At 42.8% G+C, this 19,173-nt stretch overlaps 2 protein-coding genes across 3 annotated transcripts in view; one reads left to right on the top strand and one right to left on the bottom strand.

Moving 5' to 3' along the window:
• pi4k2a (phosphatidylinositol 4-kinase type 2 alpha) overlaps positions 1-12,410 on the top strand; it is a 24,285-nt gene extending 11,875 nt beyond the window's left edge. The window contains exons 4-9 of the mRNA XM_063202493.1: positions 695-848; positions 5,503-5,564; positions 6,895-6,994; positions 7,579-7,712; positions 7,924-7,983; positions 10,421-12,410. Of these exons, the coding sequence (XP_063058563.1) occupies positions 695-848; positions 5,503-5,564; positions 6,895-6,994; positions 7,579-7,712; positions 7,924-7,983; positions 10,421-10,582 (672 nt within the window). The 3' untranslated portion in view covers positions 10,583-12,410. The remainder of the gene's footprint in view (positions 1-694; positions 849-5,502; positions 5,565-6,894; positions 6,995-7,578; positions 7,713-7,923; positions 7,984-10,420) is intronic.
• Positions 12,153-19,173, bottom strand: avpi1 (arginine vasopressin induced 1). 2 transcript variants are annotated; one of them, XM_063202503.1, is made up of 4 exons: positions 19,031-19,173; positions 17,039-17,327; positions 15,904-16,100; positions 12,153-14,456 (listed from the first exon to the last, which is right to left on the bottom strand). In XM_063202503.1, the coding sequence occupies exons 2-4, from the start codon at positions 17,183-17,185 to the stop codon at positions 14,231-14,233; spliced, it is 570 nt and encodes a 189-aa protein (XP_063058573.1). In that variant the 5' UTR covers positions 17,186-17,327; positions 19,031-19,173; the 3' UTR covers positions 12,153-14,230. The 2 variants fall into 2 exon arrangements, with proteins under 2 accessions (XP_063058573.1, XP_063058578.1); XM_063202508.1 differs by having other exon boundaries at positions 17,039-17,323.

Here is a 19,173-nt window from a genome sequence, read left to right as displayed (position 1 = left end):
AAGCTGTGCAAATGAGACTAGTATAATCTGCTGTGATGGATAAAAGAGGGTGATCCAAAGGTATTTCAGTGAACCAAATGACTGCTGACTAGAATGTGTAAATGCTGTTCACAGTTCAACACATAGAACTGCATAATGGTATTTTTGAGGGTAATATGAGGTTAAATAGACAAATGCCTCCTAAAAATGAAACCGCATGAAACTAGAAATGCACTCAGAGAGTGCAGACCTCCACTCCACCAAGGAAGCTTCAAGTCTTTCTGTCTTGTTTTTGTGGAGAGAGAAACTAGAATGTCTAAAGTCGCCCTATCCCGCAATGGTGAAGAATCCTGAAAAAAAAAATCCTGGATCCGGATTGGGATCCGGATCACCACCAATTTTGTTTCACTTCCAACAACTCCACAAAGTTTCATCAAAATCAGTTCATAACTTTTTGAGTGATCCTGCTGACGGACAGACAAGCTAATAGACAGACAAACCAACGCGACCGAAAGCATGACCTCCTTGTTGGAGGTAGTGAATAAATAAAAAGTAACAAGATATATAGAGTAAAACAAATAATACAGAAAGTAATGCTTGAGTCTTGTCATTGTGTGGAAGGTGGGCTCGTCAAGTGACAATATTTTCGCCTTGTCATTGTGTGGTAGGTGGGCTCGTCGAGTGACAATATTTTCGCCTTGTCATTGTGTGGTAGGTGGGCTCGTTCCAGCTGTTCGTGGATGGCTACAAGGATGCAGACTTCTGGCTGCGGCGCTTCGAGGCCGAGCCGCTCCCAGAGAACACAAACAGGCAGCTGCAGCTCCAGTTCGAGAGGCTGGTGGTACTCGACTACATCATAAGGAACACTGGTAAACCATGTCAATATTGTGATATTTGTATATTGTTTTTTATGTATTTTATTATTTTAGACACTGACACAATAACAGAAGGAGGTTAAAAAGGAAAAGAAATGGAGAAAAGCAGAGTAACTATAGACATAACATGGACCTCATAAAGAACACTGGTAAACCATGTCAATATTGCTATATTTGTACATTTAGTAGAGTAGAGTAGAGTAGAGAAACTTTATTGATCCCCAGGGGGAAATTCAGGTGTCAAGTAGCTACATAAAAACAAACACAGACACACAGACACACACACATATGAAGAGGTTCCAGATCTGGGCCAGCTCTGGCATCTCAGGCAGTCCAATCCCCAATAATGATGTCCTTCTTAGTGTCCTTCTGTATACTGTTAAACAGTTGAATGGCCCAAGGGACAAAGGACCTCCTTAGCCTGTCTGTCCTGCAGGTGAAAGCACGGAGTCTGTGACTGAACAGACTCAGTTGGTTAGTGAAGGTGACGTTAAGGGGGTGATGCTGATTGTCCATAATAGAGTCCAGTCTGCTCAGTGTTCTGCTCTCAGCTGTTGAGGTGAGTGACTGCAGCTCCATGCCCACCACTGACCCCGCCTTCCTCACCAGTCCTGTCAAGGCGTGCAGCATCTCTCTTCCTAATGCTTCCACCCCAGCAAGTCACAGCGTAGAAGAGCACACTGGCCATGACAGACTGGTAGAACATAAGCAGAAGTTGGCTGCAGACATTGAAGGACCTCAGCCTTCTTAGGAAATAGAGCCTGCTTTGGCCTTTCCTGTAAAGTGCTTCAGAATTTGTGGACCAGTCCAGCTTATTGTCAAGGTGCACTCCCTAAGTACTTGTAAGTACAGACAGTCTCCACATTCTCTCCCCCAATAGAAAACAGGCACCCAAGGGCGGGTGGAGCGCCTGAAATCGATCACCATTTCCCTTGTTTTGGTGTGTTTCAGGTGCAGCTGATTGTTTTGGCACCATCCTACAAAGTCATCCACCAATCCCCTGTACTCCTCTTCCTGACTGTCTCTTATACACCCCACAATTGCAGTGTCATCTGAAAACTTCTGCATGTGACATGTCCCAGAATTGTAGCCGAAGTCATTGGTATACAGGGTGAAGAGCACGGGGAGAGAACCGTTCCTTGTGGCGCTCCTGTGCTGCTAATCACTGTCCTCCGATGTTATGTCACCCATCCTCACAAACTGGGGCCGCTCTGTGAGGTAATCAGTTATCCAGGTCACCAGGCTAGGCTGCACTCCAATCCGCACCAATTTCTCTCTCAGCAGCAGTGGTTGTATGGTGTTGAATGCGCTGGAGGAAGTCAAAAAACATGATTCTCACAGCACAGCCACCCTTATCCAAGTGAGCATGTACCCTGTGAAGAAGATACAGGATGGCATCCTCCACTCCCACGTTCTCTTGGTAGGCGAATTGCAGAGGATCCAGTGCGTGGCGTACCTGGGGTTTGAGAAAGTTGCGCAGCAGCACTCGTCAAAAGTTTTCATTAGGTGTGAGGTGAGGGCAACCGTCTGTAATCATTAAGTTCTTTAGGGTGAGTTTTCTTTGGAACAGGTACCAGGCATGATGTTTTCCACAAGATAGGAACTTTGCTTTCTTGTAGACTCCTATTGAAAAGGTGATGAAGGGGCTCAGCTAATTCCTCAGCACATGTCTTTAGCAGTCTTGCACAGATGCCAACAGGGCCGGCCGCCTTGGACTTAAGTCTTTTCAGTGTCCCTCTAACTTGATCAGTGGTGATTGTCGGCTGTGGGAGTGCTGGGTTGGAGTAAGGGGGGAGTGGAAAAGGGGTGGGTGGTGGGTAAGTTGTTTCCAAGACGCAGAAGTGAGGAGCAGGGGAGGGGGATAGAGGTAGTGGGGATTTGTGAGTCTGCTGTGTCCATTGGTGGGGGTACTGCTGCATTGTTGATGGTGGTGGGAGTGGTGACCATAGGCAGAGTAGGAGGTGTGGGGATGAATGTGTCCCTGTTAGTGAGGCTGGGTGAAGTAGTAACGGGAGTGTGGGGTTGTGAGTGGGTGAGATGGGAGCCTGCTGAAGAGTGGTTGTCAAGTGTGGGCTGGGGGGATTCAGGGGCTATAGAGGTGACAAGGGAAATGCTGCCCTCTGTGCCAGAGTTTCCAAACCGGTTGTAAAAATGGTTTAAATCATTGGACATTGATAGATCACCCTCTGCCATACATCTCTTCTTTCCACACCCAGTGATTTTTTTAATCCCCTGCCATGCCTCTCTAGCATTGTCCTTCATTTTAATTTCCACCTTCTTCCCATATGCCACCTTGGCCTCCTTCAGTCTGCTTTTGAGTTCTCGCTGTACACTCCTCAGTTCAGTCAAGTTTCCTTCCTTAAAAAGCTTCTTTTTCTTATTGAGGAGTTGCTTGACATCTCTGGTTACCCAGGGTTTGTTGTTGGGGTAGCAGCGAATCGTTTTTGTTGGTACAACAGTGTCCATGCAGAAGTTTATGTAATCAGTAGTACATGCTGTGGCCTCATCCAGGTCATCACTGCCCTGCAGTATACTCAGTCAGTGGTCTCGAAACAGTCTCTTAGTGCCTCCTCAGTTTCTGGTGTCCATTCTCTGAAAGTGTGTGTGGTAACTGGTAGCCTTTGTACTTTTGGGATGTACAGAGGCTGTAAATGGATCAAATTGTGGTCAGAGAAACCCAGTGGGGGAAGGGGGGTGGCACTATATGCATCCTTCACGTTTGCATACAGGAGGTCAATGGTTTTATTTTTTCTTGTTGCACAGTCAACACACTGATGGAAGTTGGTGAGAGTGGAGTTGAGGGTAACGTGGTTAAAATCCCCAGTGATGGCAAAGAAAGCCTCGGTATGCTGTGTTTGTAGCCTCGCAACAGTTGTGTGAATGACGTCACATGCAGTCTCGGGCGCCGCTCTCGGGGGGACATAGACGCAGATTATTATACAGTGTGAAAATTCTCTTGGAGTGTAGTAAGGACGTACGCTGATGGCCAGTAGCTCCACATCTTTACTACACACTAGCCCAGTTTATACTGCGGGCCATTGGCCCAGGAACTTAAGCCCAGGAACTTAAGCCCAGCCCCTGTACCAGTTTAAACCACCTGGGCTAGGCCAGAACTGGGCCAAACCAAGAACTGTTGTCCAGGTAACAGGTCCTCCTCAACTGCCAGGGCCACCAGTTAGCCCTGGTGCTTACAGGTCATTTTTGAATGGGTTACCACGGCTACCATTCCATTTAGAATTTTCAGTTGGCCTGCAGTATAAACGCACCAGGAACTCTAGCCCTGGGCTTAAGTTCCCGGGCTTCAGTTCCTGGGCCTAAGTTCCTGGGCCAATGGCCTGCAGTATAAACGGGGCTAGTGTTTCCTTCACCGTTACATGTCCGGGATGACAAAACTTGTGATTGATGTACATAATCAGTCCACCTCCTTTCTTTTTCCCTGAAAGTGCATTGTCTCTGTCAAGTCTAACTACGCTGAAGCCCGGTATGTCAACATTACAAGTAGGAGTGAGACTAGTTAGCCATGTTTCCGTGAAGCAAATTAGACTCGCTTCTCTAAACAGTTTTTGGTTTCTTACCAGGGCAGTCAGCTCGTCCGTTTTGTTGGTTAGCGAATTCACGTTTCCCATAATAATTGCTGGAACAGAGGGCTTATATCTCCATTTCTTCTCCCGTCGCTTGGCCTTGACTGCGACCCCTGCTCTGCATCCACGAAAGCTGAAAACTTCTTTTGGAATATCCACATCAACAGCGGCAGAATCAGCAAACTTCCGCAGATCCATCAGCTGGCTGCGCGAGTAAACAATGTTGCAGCGTCCATAGCAACGCACAGACTTCTCCATATCGGAATAAATAACTTCTTGTCCACGTTAAAAAATAAAAAAACGAATTAATAATAATGTACAGAAAAACAACAACTAAACGCTAATCTAAGAACTGGAAAATAAGTAATAAAACACAACACGAAAGACGACTAGAACAGACATAAAACAAGGAGCTACAAAACTTGCTGCCATTCTCGCTGGCGCATACGCAAAGGCATTTTTATTATTTATTATTTTATTATTCTTGGACACTGTCACAATAACAGAATGAGGTTAAAAAAGAAAAGAAATTGAGACAAGCAGAGTTACAATAGACCTCATTGACAACAAAATTAAAAAACAAAGTGGGTGAAAAACTTGAGAGCAATTTACACTGTGTTCTATAATATTGTGCAAATGATATTTTTCTCTGATTTTCCTAAATAGTCATCATGAATGAGTCGTCGTAATTTTCAAGTCATCAACTTTATTCAAAGAATTGAAAAACCTGAAATGCACTGTTCCAAATTACTATGCAGAATATGAATAAGAGGAAAAATGCATTTGCCTAATGTGGAATACTCTGTACAGAGAGTTCATATTATTTAGGCTCAGTGGCTGATTTAAGTGGCAGAGTTTGTTTGCAAGAATAAAATATTCTGTAAGTCTATGCTGAGAGCATAATCTTCAGGCTTTTCTTTTTTCCCCCAAGTGTTAAAAGTTCAGGTTTGGATTTTTTTTTCCCTAGCTCTAATGCCTGTGTACACCATCCATGGCAATATTTTTACTTCATGTATGGGTGTGTGTTTTGCTTTTATGGTTTTAACCATTTTCTTCGTTGTTTACAGACAGAGGAAACGATAATTGGCTGATAAAATACGACTGTCCAATGGACACATCAGGCAACCGGGTAAGGACACGCACACACACACGCCATCTCTATGTACTCCACCCAAACAAAAGATTTTGGTTTCGCGTCTAGTCTGGCAAAACCCTCCTAGCTTGGTTCGCTCACTGTTTAGCCAATCGGCAAACAATTGAGAGTGGTGATTCAGAAATTACCCGAGAAGTCTGTTACTGATTGGTTAAGGTAACACTATTCACACGTTTGTTTTGTTATTTGTATGCTTTTGTGACACTATATCGTAACAATCATGCTACTAAACTAAAGCACAATACGGGTTTTAATTTGAATTCGGAACTCCATTGAATTTAAATGGCAGAGTATCAGACCATTTCCCACCCTCCACGTAGACGGATTCCTCTTAGCTTCCGCCAGACTGTTTGACGGAGTCAACGGTCGGCTTTCGCCCAGGCTACACATGCTGTACTGTGGTACATGTTTCTCCCATTCAATCCATGGTGACTTCATTTGTCATTTAGCCCTTATCGGGTATATATAAATCCACTTATCAGTTAGTGTCCTGTACTTTGTCTGAGTTATTGCGCTATTGCCTACCCTGTTATCATCTGAACAGCTCAAGGCTGAGTTGTGCTCTCTATTGATAGTCGCTTTGAATACTGTAAAAGCGGCTGTTTAATTTAAATATACGGTAGGGACCAGTTAAAAAATTGGCCTCTCGCATTCTCATGTCTATGCTGGTGTTAAACACTTTTGCACTTCACTTCAGTAAGCAATGAGTTGCAGCACGTCAAGTAGGAAACACATGTAACATAATATGCAACATATGTATATGTATATTATGTTATTTATCCTTGCCTGCGCACATTCATGTCTTGTCCATGTACAGCATTACGGCTGTATGTGCAATTTTGACGTTGCCCAGTTTTGAGCCTCCTGTGTAATGTACTGTATTATTGTGTGATTGAACTGTCACTCATAAACACACACACGCCTACCGTACACCTGACAAAGACAGCTTCTGGTTGAAACCTGTTGATAAATTGAGCAGCAACAGTGTGCGGATTTTCTTTTTCTTCACATGGCGTGATTAACGCTGTTCACTTTGTACTGTACTGTAATGCAATACCAATTGTTTAGTTGCTTGGTAGTTTATCCTTGTCTGCGCACGTTTATGTCCATGTGTAGCATTTGACTGTATACGTACAAGTTTGAGGAAGGATGCCCGATTTTTAGCCCCCTTGTTTAATGTGTAATGTTCTGTGGCGTGATTATTAACACAGTTTACTTTGTACTGTTCTATATTGTTATGTAATACCATTTTTTTTTTGGTTGTTTGTTTGTTTCCCCCTCCTAATCATTTGTATTCTTGTTACAGGAAACTGATTGGGTGGTGGTAAAGGACCCTATTATAAAGCTGGCGGCCATAGATAATGGCTTGGCGTTCCCCTTAAAACACCCAGACTCCTGGAGAGCATGTAAGCACCGCTTTGAGGTTTTTTTTTTTATCTAGTAACTGACAGCAGTGTTTTTGCATAGCGCGTTATCGTTAAGGTGACTCATCTTGACGATGACTGCTTTTGACTTTCTCTTGTCAACATTTCCTGGGGAGAAATGTACGCTATTGTAGTGTTATTTGGCAAAATGTCTTATTTCTTTTTCTTCAAATTGTTTATGTCTCCATGTATTTATTTTGTCTTGTCCTATAATACACACTATTACACCTTGAACATTTACTGCGCTGCTAGACAATGTCAATTAATCCATTACGATATACATGTACAGATGTGTCGCATCCAGAAAATGAATGTATTTTGGTTTCAGTAGCCAACCCAAACTGGGGAAAATACAGTATATGCTAATGTGAAAGCCTGAAGTTATATTTAACAAATATATTTAGTTAGCTAGCCTATTTGTTGTGCTCTACACCATGCACCTTGACTCAATATTTACTGTAGCAAACACTGGACGACGTCAACAAATCTATGCCAATATACACAGAGATGTGTATTGACTGGAACTTGAGCCCTGTACTACTGTGCGATTTACTCTTCATTTGCAGATCCGTTCTACTGGGCATGGCTGGCCCAGGCAAAAGTGCCCTTCTCTCAAGAAATCCGAGACCTTGTTTTGCCTAAACTGGCGGATCCAAACTTCATTAAAGACCTGGAAGAGGATCTATATGAGCTTTTTAAGGTGACGTTTCATATCTGCACAATATTTTTTTTCTAAATACGCGTCCCAAATATCAAGCTTTGCTGTATGTATTCAATGAGTGCTGTATTATTTCATATCGGCACAATGTTTTTTCTAAGAACGCGTCCCAAATGTCGAGCTCTACTCCATGTATATTCAATGTGTGCTGTAACTTTTTAACTATGTATTTATTTTTTCTGTCCGGTTGTAGAAAGATCCTGGTTTTGACCGAGGGCAGTTCCATAAGCAAGTATCTGTTATGAGAGGCCAGGTGAGTGATTAAAAATAGAAACCATATACAGAGGTAGCCAAACCAGCTTTTCAATGTAAACAACCTGCGGTGTAGATCTGCCAGATAGTAACTAGCTAGCTCATCTAGCTGGATTATTCACAGGGTGTCCGCGGCTTTTTAAAAAGTATTAAAAGTTGATCAATTCAAAAGGCAAAATTTAATGGCCTTAAAAGTTGTAAATTTGCTCAAAAGGTATTATTTTTTTTAAAAAAGAGCTATATCCAAAAAAAATCGTTTAGCATTTGGATTCAAAATTATGTGTTAAGGTTAGACTTTTATCCCAAAAGTTGTCGTTTTGACTGCCGTCCCGCCTGTTTGGTGGGTGGAGTAATTAACCAGTGCTCTCCCCCATTCTCCTCCATGACTGAGATACCCTGAGCATGGTACCGTCCCGCCGCACGCCTCCCTTTCGGGCGTGTTTTTGCAAAAAAAAATGTCTTGTTAACACTTGCAACGAAGTGCTGCGATGGTTGTAAAAATGATCTAAAGGTAGTGAAAAAAGGTATTAAATGGTAGTAAATTTTACTTCAAGATTGGTGTACTGTATATACAGTCCCAGGAAAAAGTTTGTGCACCCTTTGAAATTTCTTACATTTCTGTCAAAATTGATCATAAAACATGGTCTGATCTTCCCGGAAATCTCAAGAAGGAACAATCAGAGTCTGCTTTAATTAATTCCACCCAAACATTTACATTTTATCATATTTTTATTGGCCATGAGGCCATAAGATTCACAGGAGAGCAGGGGATAAGTAAGTACACCCTTGCATTAAGTAGGTTTTAACCCTCAGTTAGTTGCAATATCATCAACCAGACTTGTCCTGTAGTTGCACATCAGATTAACAAAACAATCTGTTTGTATCTTGTCTCCCTCTTCTTTAGAGAACTGTCTCTCGTCAGCAAGGTTTGTGGGATGTCTGGAGTGCATAGCTTTCTTGACTTCATGCCATATACTCTCAATTGTTTTTTGTCAGGGCTTTGACTGGGCTATTCCAGAATGCGTATTTCATTATTATGAAGCCATTCTAAAGTCGATTTGCTTCTAAAGTATGGGTTGTTGTCACATTTCAGCACCCATACTCTTGTGTGCTTCAACTCTGTGACAGATTTCCTCACGTTTTTTCTGTAAAATATCACAATAAACTTGAGTTCATTGTTCCACTGATGACAGCAAACTGTTAAGGGCCTGAGGCAGCAAGGTAGCCGCATATAATGATGCTCCCGCCACCATACTCGGAAGAGGAGATGTAACCAAGAATAGCTAAAAATGTGATTCATTCTGCCAATCTAAAATGAATGGGGTTTCTGTCCAAAAAAAATGTTGCTGCACCTTTGAGGTTTGCGAAAAAGCATTTATATGCTTCATAGAATTACTGCTAAATATTTTGTAGACCAACGTTGAAACCAAAGTTGAATTGTTCAGGGGAGCACACAATGTCATGTTTGGAGGAGAACTGGAGAACCACACCTTCACCAAAACATCATCTCCACCTTTGAGTATGGCGGCGGGAGCATCATTATATGCGGCTACCTTGGTGCCTCAGGCCCTTCTCAGTTTGCTATTATCAGTGGAACAATGAACAAAGAAGTTTATCAAGATATTTTACAGAAAAAAAGCGAGGTAGTCTGTCACACAGTTGAAGCACACAAGAGGATGGGTGCTGAAATGTGACAACAACCCATACTTTAGAAGCAAATCGACTTTAGAATGGCTTCATAATAATGAAATACACCTTCTGGAATAGCCCAGTCAAAGCCCTGACAAAAAACAATTGAGATTATATAGCATGAAGTCAAGAAAGCTATGCACTCCAGACATCCCACAAACCTTGCTGACGAGAGGCAGTTTTCTAAAGAAGAGGGAGACCAGATACATCCAGATTGTTTTGTTAATCTGATCTGCAACTACAGGAAACATCTGGTTGAGGTTATTGCAACTAACTTAGGGTTAAAACCTATTGAATGCAAGGGTGTACTTACTTATGCCTTGCTGTCCTGTGAATGTTTACATCTTATGGCCAATGAAAATAAGAAAACCTGTACATTTTTGGGTTGAATTAGTTAAAGCAGACTCTGGTTGTTCCTTCTTGTGATTTCCGGGAAGATCAGACCATGTTTTATGACCAATTTTGACAGAAAGGTAAGAAATTTCAAAGGGTGTACAAACTTTTTCCTGGGACTGTACCTTGACTCAGGTCAGCAGGTTCGGTGAATAGGCACAATTGCAACAAAAGTCACAGACATTTACATTTTGAATCTGGGATGCCCTTTCTCTGATAGCGATACTGTACCATGCTGGAAATAAACTTGTGGCTGGTAGTAAGCAAATTGGCTAGTGATGAAAAAAGTGAATTAAAAGCCCTGGTTACAAGTGTATAGCAATCAGGTGGTCACTGTTTGACCTCTTGACCTCCAGATCCTGAACCTGAGCCAGGCCCTGAAGGACGCCAAGACGCCGCTGCAGCTGGTGCAGATGCCGCCGGTGATCGTGGAGACGGCGCGGGCGCCTCAGCGCGCCAACAGCGAGTCCTACACGCAGAGCTTCCAGAGCAGACGGCCCTTCTTCACCTGGTGGTGATGAACTCTCCGCCACCGCCACCCACTACCCACCACCACTACTATTACTACTACGGCAAGTCCGAAGGGACAAACACACAAGGAAACAAAAAAGAAAAAGAAACCACACGCGACGCGAGGCAACACTGTATACCTCTTTTTTTGTGTTTTGGTCATCTTCCTCTTTATCAAGCAAAAGAAAGGCCAAGGCTGGAGGAGAAGAATTGCAAGACTGAGCAGCAAAGTGAAAAGATAGAGAGAGGAAGTAGGGGATGGAAAAAAGAGGACTGGAAGAAGTGAGAGAAGAGTGATTCATTCTCTCACAAGTCTCTCGCTTTTGTTTAGCACCTTCCTTGTCGTTTTGGGGGTTGTCTGTCAATCCTGCTGTATGGGAGGTTTTGCCTTCGAGAAAAGAAAAAAATAAATAATTAACTTGTCATTTTAAGACTAATTCTCACTAAAAACAAAAAAAGAAAAAGCCTTCTATAGGAGACTGACGGAAGAGGCACCTGAGTAATAATAATAATAATAATAAGGATGAAGGTTCATTCCTGTTCTGTGCAGACAAAGATGGAAAAAAAGGACCCGCATGATTCCTGTGACTGGTTCGTTAGTGCTTTAACTGATCATTTGTACGTTTCGGAAGGTTGACGCCGCTGAATTTCTTTTCTTTTTTTTACTCTTTTCTTTTTCGCACTATCCGTCTAAAAATAAATGCATGCTCATCAAAAGCGGGTCTCCATAATAACCTGGGTCTGTTTTTTTGTCATATGAAAAACACAGGGTTGTAGAGACGAGGTCGCAGATGTGCACACTTTTTTTTTTCCTCTTTCTTTTTTTTTTTTTTTTTTTTTACTTGCATCACACATCTGCTCTGAAACAGTCAATATGTTTAAGGAGAGATGTGTATTGTGATTCGATCCACAACCCTGTTGTTCAGGGTTCCAGGGTACTGATTGGAGGAATAATGAGCGTCTAGCTAGCACTACATAGGCCGAGTAATGAGCTGATGGGGTAGTTCACACTAACTGAACAGGGGCACAATGACGCAACTTTCCAGTTTCGTATACCTGTGCCCCTGATCAGTTAGCATTAGCAGGAATCTCATATCTGGTGTATGCTGTTGAATCCTCTTTCTGTCTCCCAACAGCACCCTAGAACTCAAAACGGCAATAACCTATGACTTGGGGACAGTGAATGATGTTCTTTCACTGTCCATGTGCCAGACTGCTCAGTTTATTCCATTGCCTGTCGTTAACTCTGGAGCTATGGGTCGATGGCTTCATATACACCCAACTTCTCCTTTTTTTTCAAGGACTGCATACCGTGCAGCAGTTAGGAGATATGGGTTTGCCTTAGGCATTCCAATTGGTTGTCTTTTTTGATGGGTTCAGGTCTGTAATTCATAGGACGTAGTAATATGCTGTGACAGGAAAGACTTTTTTTCACCAATCTGTTCTTTGTTCGTTTTTTATTATTAAACCAACCCTTTACTGTTACATGAAACTGGCCCACATAATATTGTGACAACACACTGTATAATTTGTATGTAATGTATTTAATGTAAGATTATAAGACTATAACAAAACCCCTTGATCATCATTGGCTCCTTTATTTTGTAACTTCATGTTTTTAATGGATCACTTTCAACAGGTGTCTTTCAGCACCCCAAATCATGTTTATTCATACATGCATTGTGTATTGCTGAACGGTAACAACTACAAAAAAAAACAACATTACATTAGTGTTGATAATGTGGTCCTCTGGACGTTTGCACATTCATGTAGTCATAAGAGAACGACGGCTCTTCATACAGCTTTTGTTTTTCATTAAAGGTGCACTGTGTAATATTTTAGTAGTTTATTTCCATAATTCATGCTGCCCATTCACAAATGTTGCCTTTTCCATGAATACTTCTACCACCATCAAAATTTAAGTATTCATTATGACTACAGAAAGATGTGGAATTTCCAGAAAAAGGACATTTTTAGCTGGAAAACGTATTGTACTTTGGTCATAATAGGAAATATCACTTTGTAAATATTCATGAAAAGATCAAATTTGCCAATAGGCAGCACAGTTGCATTACCTACTCTAGCCACAATCTTACACAGTGCACCTTTTAAGAACACTACACCAACACCCTAGCACTTGTTTCAGAAAGCCATAATAACAAAATCATAAGGACATAACGTGTGTGTGATTCAAGTTTAAATAGGTGGATCATTCCGAGTGCACGGTTTTACTAGCTATTCAAGGTACGCAACTCCAAAGTCCATGGTAAACTTCTAGTAATAAAGAGTCGTGTGTGCTTTCTAATAGGGTAAAACTACGTCCACATGCGTTGCTACTTGCAAAAAAGTCCAAATTTGTTAAACTCTAAACTCGCATCACTTATAGGTTACTCAATTGGCAGCCTCAAGCTTTGCAACGCTGGAATAGAGCTCTAAATGCACATATTGACTAATGTCGCTCAGCGAGTATTGAGTAGACCTGTGTGAACGCAGCTGAAAGCTAGATGACCCTTCTAGAATTTGGAGGTTCGCCACGTGCTCCGGGGTGAACGTAACTTGGTGTAACTGCTATACTACTACTTGCCTCCTGGAAGATTCCCTCCTGATCGACTTCAGTCAACATAATGCCACGCTAGTCCACAGCTATGCATTATGTGGTGAGGAATGAACCTATGTAGTGTATTTAAGTGTGAACAGTAGCGTAAACATACATTATGGTCTATTCCTCTTCAAGAGTCCTCAAGGTTCAGCACTACAGTCTCTCACTGGTGCTACTTCACCCCCTTTTTTTCTGTCGCAACAGCAGAGGTATCAATCCTAGCTCCAGAAAAGTAAAGACCATCCGTGCATTCCAATATGCAACCTTGCGTCCTCCACTTGTGCTTGTGGCCTCACGTTTTGCTGAAGCCCCTCTGTCAGCTTAGCCACAACATTTTTTGGGGAACTACTCTTCATTCACCATCCAGTTTGCAAATGAGAAAATGACTTTACAATTGAACTTTTGTGCGATATTGAAATATAATGCTGTTGTCAGTGATGTCATCACGACGTATTACTTCCTGGTACGAGGCCACAAGCACAAGTGGAGGACGCAAGGTCGCATATTGGAATGCACACCAAGCCACTAATTCGATTCAACCCCCTCTGCATCAGCTGATCTCAATGAGCACTCCCAAGGCAAGTGAGATCAGCTGTCCAGTAAAGTCACTTCTGTGTTAGTATATATATAAAAAAGTGACCAGGTTTTGAACTTTCTGGAACTTTCTGAACCCCGATTCAAGCAGGGGATCATTCAACCAGCCAATCACCTGGTTGAATTGAATATGTTTTTCCCACCACTGCCTATACATGGGTTTCATCGTGTTTATAAACACGATGTTGTGAGGAGGGGCAAGACACTGGCAGCCAACCACCTGAGCTACTCTTCTGACCGACAGCGGTTTCCAACAATCAGAGGTTGAGTTGTGCGCAGCTGGTTTCACGCAGTCAGGTTATAACAAAAATGTAGAACCCATGTATACATATCAGTAGTGCCATCCACACGAGAACAGATGCCATGTTGAGATGTTGGACTAAAAAAGAAAAACTCCAGTCCAGTCTCCACAGTTATTTTTCCAGCATGCTTTTTTTTCTCCAGGCAGTCCAAGCAGCACAACTCAATGTAGGATTCTGTGCAGATGGCGGTCTGGATCCCTCTCTCGAGCGCCACCTCTGTCGCAGGACACGTCCACCATTTCCTTGTCGCTCCGTGCAACCGCCGCCAGTCTCTCGGCTCCCGAGCTGCTTCCTTCCGGGTCCAGTTCTGTTGCGTCACATCCAGTCGCCGCCTCGGAGTCGGCATCCGGCTCATCCGCGGAGTGTCGGGATGCCGAGTCACCAAACCTGAAAAGAGATTAATGGCAAACAAATGAAACGAAAGTAAGTATTTCTAGAAAGTTCAATTCATGATTTTTCTTTTGACTGTTACCAAGCAGAGATTCGTTACATAAAAATTATGAATGTATGGATGTGTGAAGAGAGGTACTTTATACTGTAGTAAGTATGGAATACTCTTTTCATGCACTGATCCATTTGCTTTATACACCGCATTCCACTTTATTATGCAAATGACATTTTTCGCAGTTTCCCCAAATAATCAATACAAATGACAGTCGTCATAATTTTCAAGTCATCAGCCATTAGAGTACAATTTAAAAGTTTTTGAATGAACCTTCCAATGATAACGGTATTTTTTAAAATAATAAAAAACTTTAAATGCTCTGTTCCACATTATTACGCAAAATAGTTTTGTAGTGTTGTAATCCAAATTTCTTTCTTTTTTTCCCTTTTACATCAAAACAGTTGGAATTTGGTACCTTCTAAATTACATTTCAATGTTCAATACTTGGTGATAAGCTCTTTGTCTTAGTAACTGGAATGCTGTGATTAACATTGAAGTCAATGGCAGGGCATTGCATGGGAGTTATGGAAGCCCAGATATCCTTGATGCTTTGCTCTCAGCTGTTTTTGTTTGTTTGGTCTGGACGCACCAGACATAAAACGCCATTGAAAATGAATGGGATGCTATGTCTGGTGAGTTAGAATGTCATCACCTCCAAAGCACCTAAACGTGGCATGGAAATCTACAGGTATATTGAAGAGTGAAGTGTGGGTCACCAGACCAAACAAACAAAAACAGCTGAGAGCAAAGCATCAAGGATATCTGGGCTTCCATAATTTCCATGCAATGCCCTGCCATTGACTTCAATGTTAAACGCAGCATTCCAGTTACAGCTTATGACCAAGTTTTGGACATCGAAATGTAATTTAGAAGGTACCAAATGCCAACTGTTTTGATGTAAATGGGAAAAAAAGAAAGAAATTTGTATTACAACACTACAAAACTGTTTTGCGTAATAATTTGGAACAGAGCATTTTGGGCATTTTAAGTTTTTTATTATTTAAAAAAATACCGTTATCATTGGAAGGTTCATTCAAAAACTTTTGAATTGTACTCTAATGGCTGATTACTTGAAAATTATGACGACTGTCATTTCTATTGACTATTTGGGAAAAGGGAAAAAAATGTCATTTGCGTAATAATGTGAAATGCGGTGTATTAATATTATTAAAGTAAAACTTCAACTGCATTTTTTTCCAAAATAATTCAAGTGGAACCTTGGTTGGGGTTCATCTAATTTATTTACAAGGCGACTGATAAGTATACACCTCCCAGCAGGGAAGTGTTGGGAATGTAAGTACATAAAGAAGACAGTTGGGTGTGAAACATGGGAATACAAGTACATAAAGAAGACTGTTGGGTGTTAATTCGGGGACCGCTCTCGCTCACCGGTGTAGTGCAGGGTTGCGAGCCCTCCTGTCTCTGAGGCTCTCGGCCCTGATGCCGTTCTTGTTGCGGGCTCGAACCCTCAGCCCCACCAGCGCCTGCGCCAGCCCGATCTCCACCTCCTCCCCGTCCCCATCGCCGCCTCCTCCTCCGCCCCACACCAGCTTGGCCTTCTGGTCAGCGTCCTGCTCCCCGGCCACCTAGAAAAGACAAAGTCAAACTGTACTTTAAGGCCGATGCCCTTTGACGCTTACTAGCTCAACAGGCCAGACCATTCATTTTGAATTACTTTGTAACTCAGGAATGGTCTGATTACGCTTCTCTGGGGAGGGTTTTCAGTCGACCACCAGACGGCCAGTGTTACCTACCAATAAGCGAGCGCACTTGGGAGCATAATACTCCTCCCACCCAAGTGCTCCACGGCATCAAGAATTCAGACCAAAAATGAATTACTGAGTAATTCATAAGCTAAAACCAGGTTCCAGGGTGATTTTAACAAAAAACATACAATTTCAGATATCAACACTGAATAGATACACGGAGGATCATGACCTTTTGTATAAATAGCATGTCCAATAGCCTGCACATGTGACAGACATTACTTGAGAGAATGCATAATGGTGATGGTAACAGTGTTTTAATAAAATAATTTGACGTACTAAGCCCCTCACACTAACCCCCCCCCCCACATATGGGCTTGCATGCCCATGGCGACCCGGGTTCGAGTGCGGCCTGGGTCCTGTCATACTCATTCATGGCAGTCATGTGTAAGTGGTTAGAGCGGTTAGGGCATCCGTAGCGTTTGAAGCCCAAAGGTTGCCGGTTCGCCTCTCGACCCGCCAGGTTGGTTCGGGAAGTAATTAACCAGTGCTCCCCCCCATCCTGCTCTATGACTGAGGTACCCTGAGCATGGTACCGTCCCGCCGCACTGCTCCCTTAGTGCGCCACTGAGGCTGCCCCTTGAACGGATGAGGCATAAATGCCATTTTGTTGTGTGCAGTGTTCACTTGTGTGCTGTAGGGTGCTGTATCACAATGACAAAGGGAGTTGGAGTTTCCCAATTGGACTTTCACTTTCAATAGACACAAAAGCCCTTAAAAAACACATAAATAAAATAAAATAACTTGACAAGTCTGACCTGGAACAGCCTCCTCAGCTGATGGAGGTTCACGCCCTGGAAGATGTCATGTGTCCCCGTCTTGCGAACCTGCCGCTCCGGGGGCGTCCAGCATGGCACGTGAGAAGGCCCCGGGAGGACGGAGGAGGGAGATGCCAAGTCGTCCATGACGGGCAGAGAGGTTTGTGCGTGGCAGAGACGGTGAGGTCACTGGGTGAAAGGTTATTGTGGTGATGGTGGTGGTGGTAGTGCAAGCAGCACTAATATCCTCAGACTGCCACAATGACACAGACTAAGGAAAGAAGACTGTCTGAAAAGAAGAAAAATAATAAATTACACTCTGAGGTTGTGTTATTACAGCATGCTTTGCACATTTCTAGTTGATGTTCCTTTGAAAAATGTCCTCTGTAAAGTAATGCATGCAACAATAACATTGATTGTCCAGAAACAGTATGTTGGTCACTTTGTCTTGGGCTGCTATGTGCCGCTCAGCTAATGGTGCATTCCCCAGAGGTAGGAGCTTCCTAGTAGGCAACAAGGAGGCAGCTACCTCCCACTTGAAAGCGTTCCAACCAGCAAGTCAAACAATCTACAAACATGGAGGGACAAAAACTACATATCCACTTCTCAAAGATGTCAGCAATGTAAACAACATCATGCATTATTTTCATTTAGCCGCATTTCATCTTTGAAAGACGCAATGCCAATATAACTACACCTTAGAAAAGTTAACAGGCTGTTTTGCAACCGTTAACCTGTCCGAATCAACTTTATTTGTCCATAGAATGGTGATGTGCAACATAAACTATTCCTAACACTGTGCGCTGCCATTGCTGTGATGACATCACGATAGTCAATGGGGCGAAGTCGGTTTGCTTCGCTTTTGCCCCAGCTCGCGACTTGAACATTCCGCTTCAACAGGCGTTCCAATGCATTTCAGCAAGTAGGAGGTCAGAAACATCCCATCTCCCAACCCTGGGGAATGCACCATAAGGCACATGCGACACTGACTAATTTGGTGTGTGTGCGTGCGCGCGCGTGTGTGTGTGTGTGTGCAAGCGAGTGAGTGACTGAGTGAGGACTGTAGGCCTATATATGTAAGAGTGAGCTATTTGGTTAATATGTGTAAGGATGTGTGTAATGTCTAGTGTGCTATGTCTTCTGTATTTGTGAATGTATGTATGCTACTGGACACCTTAATTTCCCCTGGGATCAATAAATGATACTCTACTCTACTAATAAGACAGAGCATTTGATGAGGTGTATATTAGGTTGCGTTGTATTTAATGGCCACTACAAACCCACACTGGAACACATTACAATGCAAGGCAACACTTCCAAAGAGTTATCTTGCACAACCCTCCCGTTGACAGAACTGTCAAGATGGAGACCAACTACGTGCCAAAATGCAGTCATTTGTTTACAAGGTCGACAACCACAAGAACTAGAGAGAGCGAATTCACTACTAACGTCAGGGGTTTCACTAACCCTTGTCCTTCACACCTTACTACTCAACAGTATGGCATGCCACCTCATAACTCATATATTGTTAGTGTTACAGTGACGCACACTGGCGCAAATCCTCCGTGTCTGTCACCCATGACCAGACTGTACTCTGATGCTGATGCATGGACGAAAAGCAATCCCTTGTGGCCAGCGTCTGCCAAAGCGTGCTTGGGTTTTGACTGCGTATTCAATGACGCACGGCAGCTACGTCATCGATTACTTTCACGCCTTTCCTCACTGCGAAATACAGTGTATTGTTGTTTTAAACCATTTCAAACCCGTGTGCAATGTGCCATAATATACTGCCATCGGTTATGAATAGCATGCACGAAAGCAAAGACCTTACAGTTGTTTTCTGTAGGCTAATCTTTGTAACTGTAGGCTAACATCTGAGCTAGTCCTGGGGATTATGCTAGTAGACTAGGCTAACCCAGCTAGCCACTACTTTCATGCAAAGGCCATGAAGAGTTAGGAAAAGCAATACATCCGTGTAATAATGCTACTTACGTTACATTATTCCATGAGTCCAGGCTATGGTTGAGTGCGTCCTTGCAAATCCGAGAGATGTCAATCAGACCGTAGGGGCACCCTTGTGTTTGCAACACATCGTGTTTGTTTCGGGTTTCTGTGGTTTGCCTTGATACTACTTA

The sequence above is a fragment of the Engraulis encrasicolus genome, chromosome 1, assembly GCF_034702125.1.
Source record: "Engraulis encrasicolus isolate BLACKSEA-1 chromosome 1, IST_EnEncr_1.0, whole genome shotgun sequence".
Taxonomy (NCBI): Eukaryota; Metazoa; Chordata; class Actinopteri; order Clupeiformes; family Engraulidae; genus Engraulis; species Engraulis encrasicolus.
The sequence above is the reverse complement of the archived record's forward strand: the minus strand, read 5'-3'. Positions and strand labels throughout refer to the sequence as shown.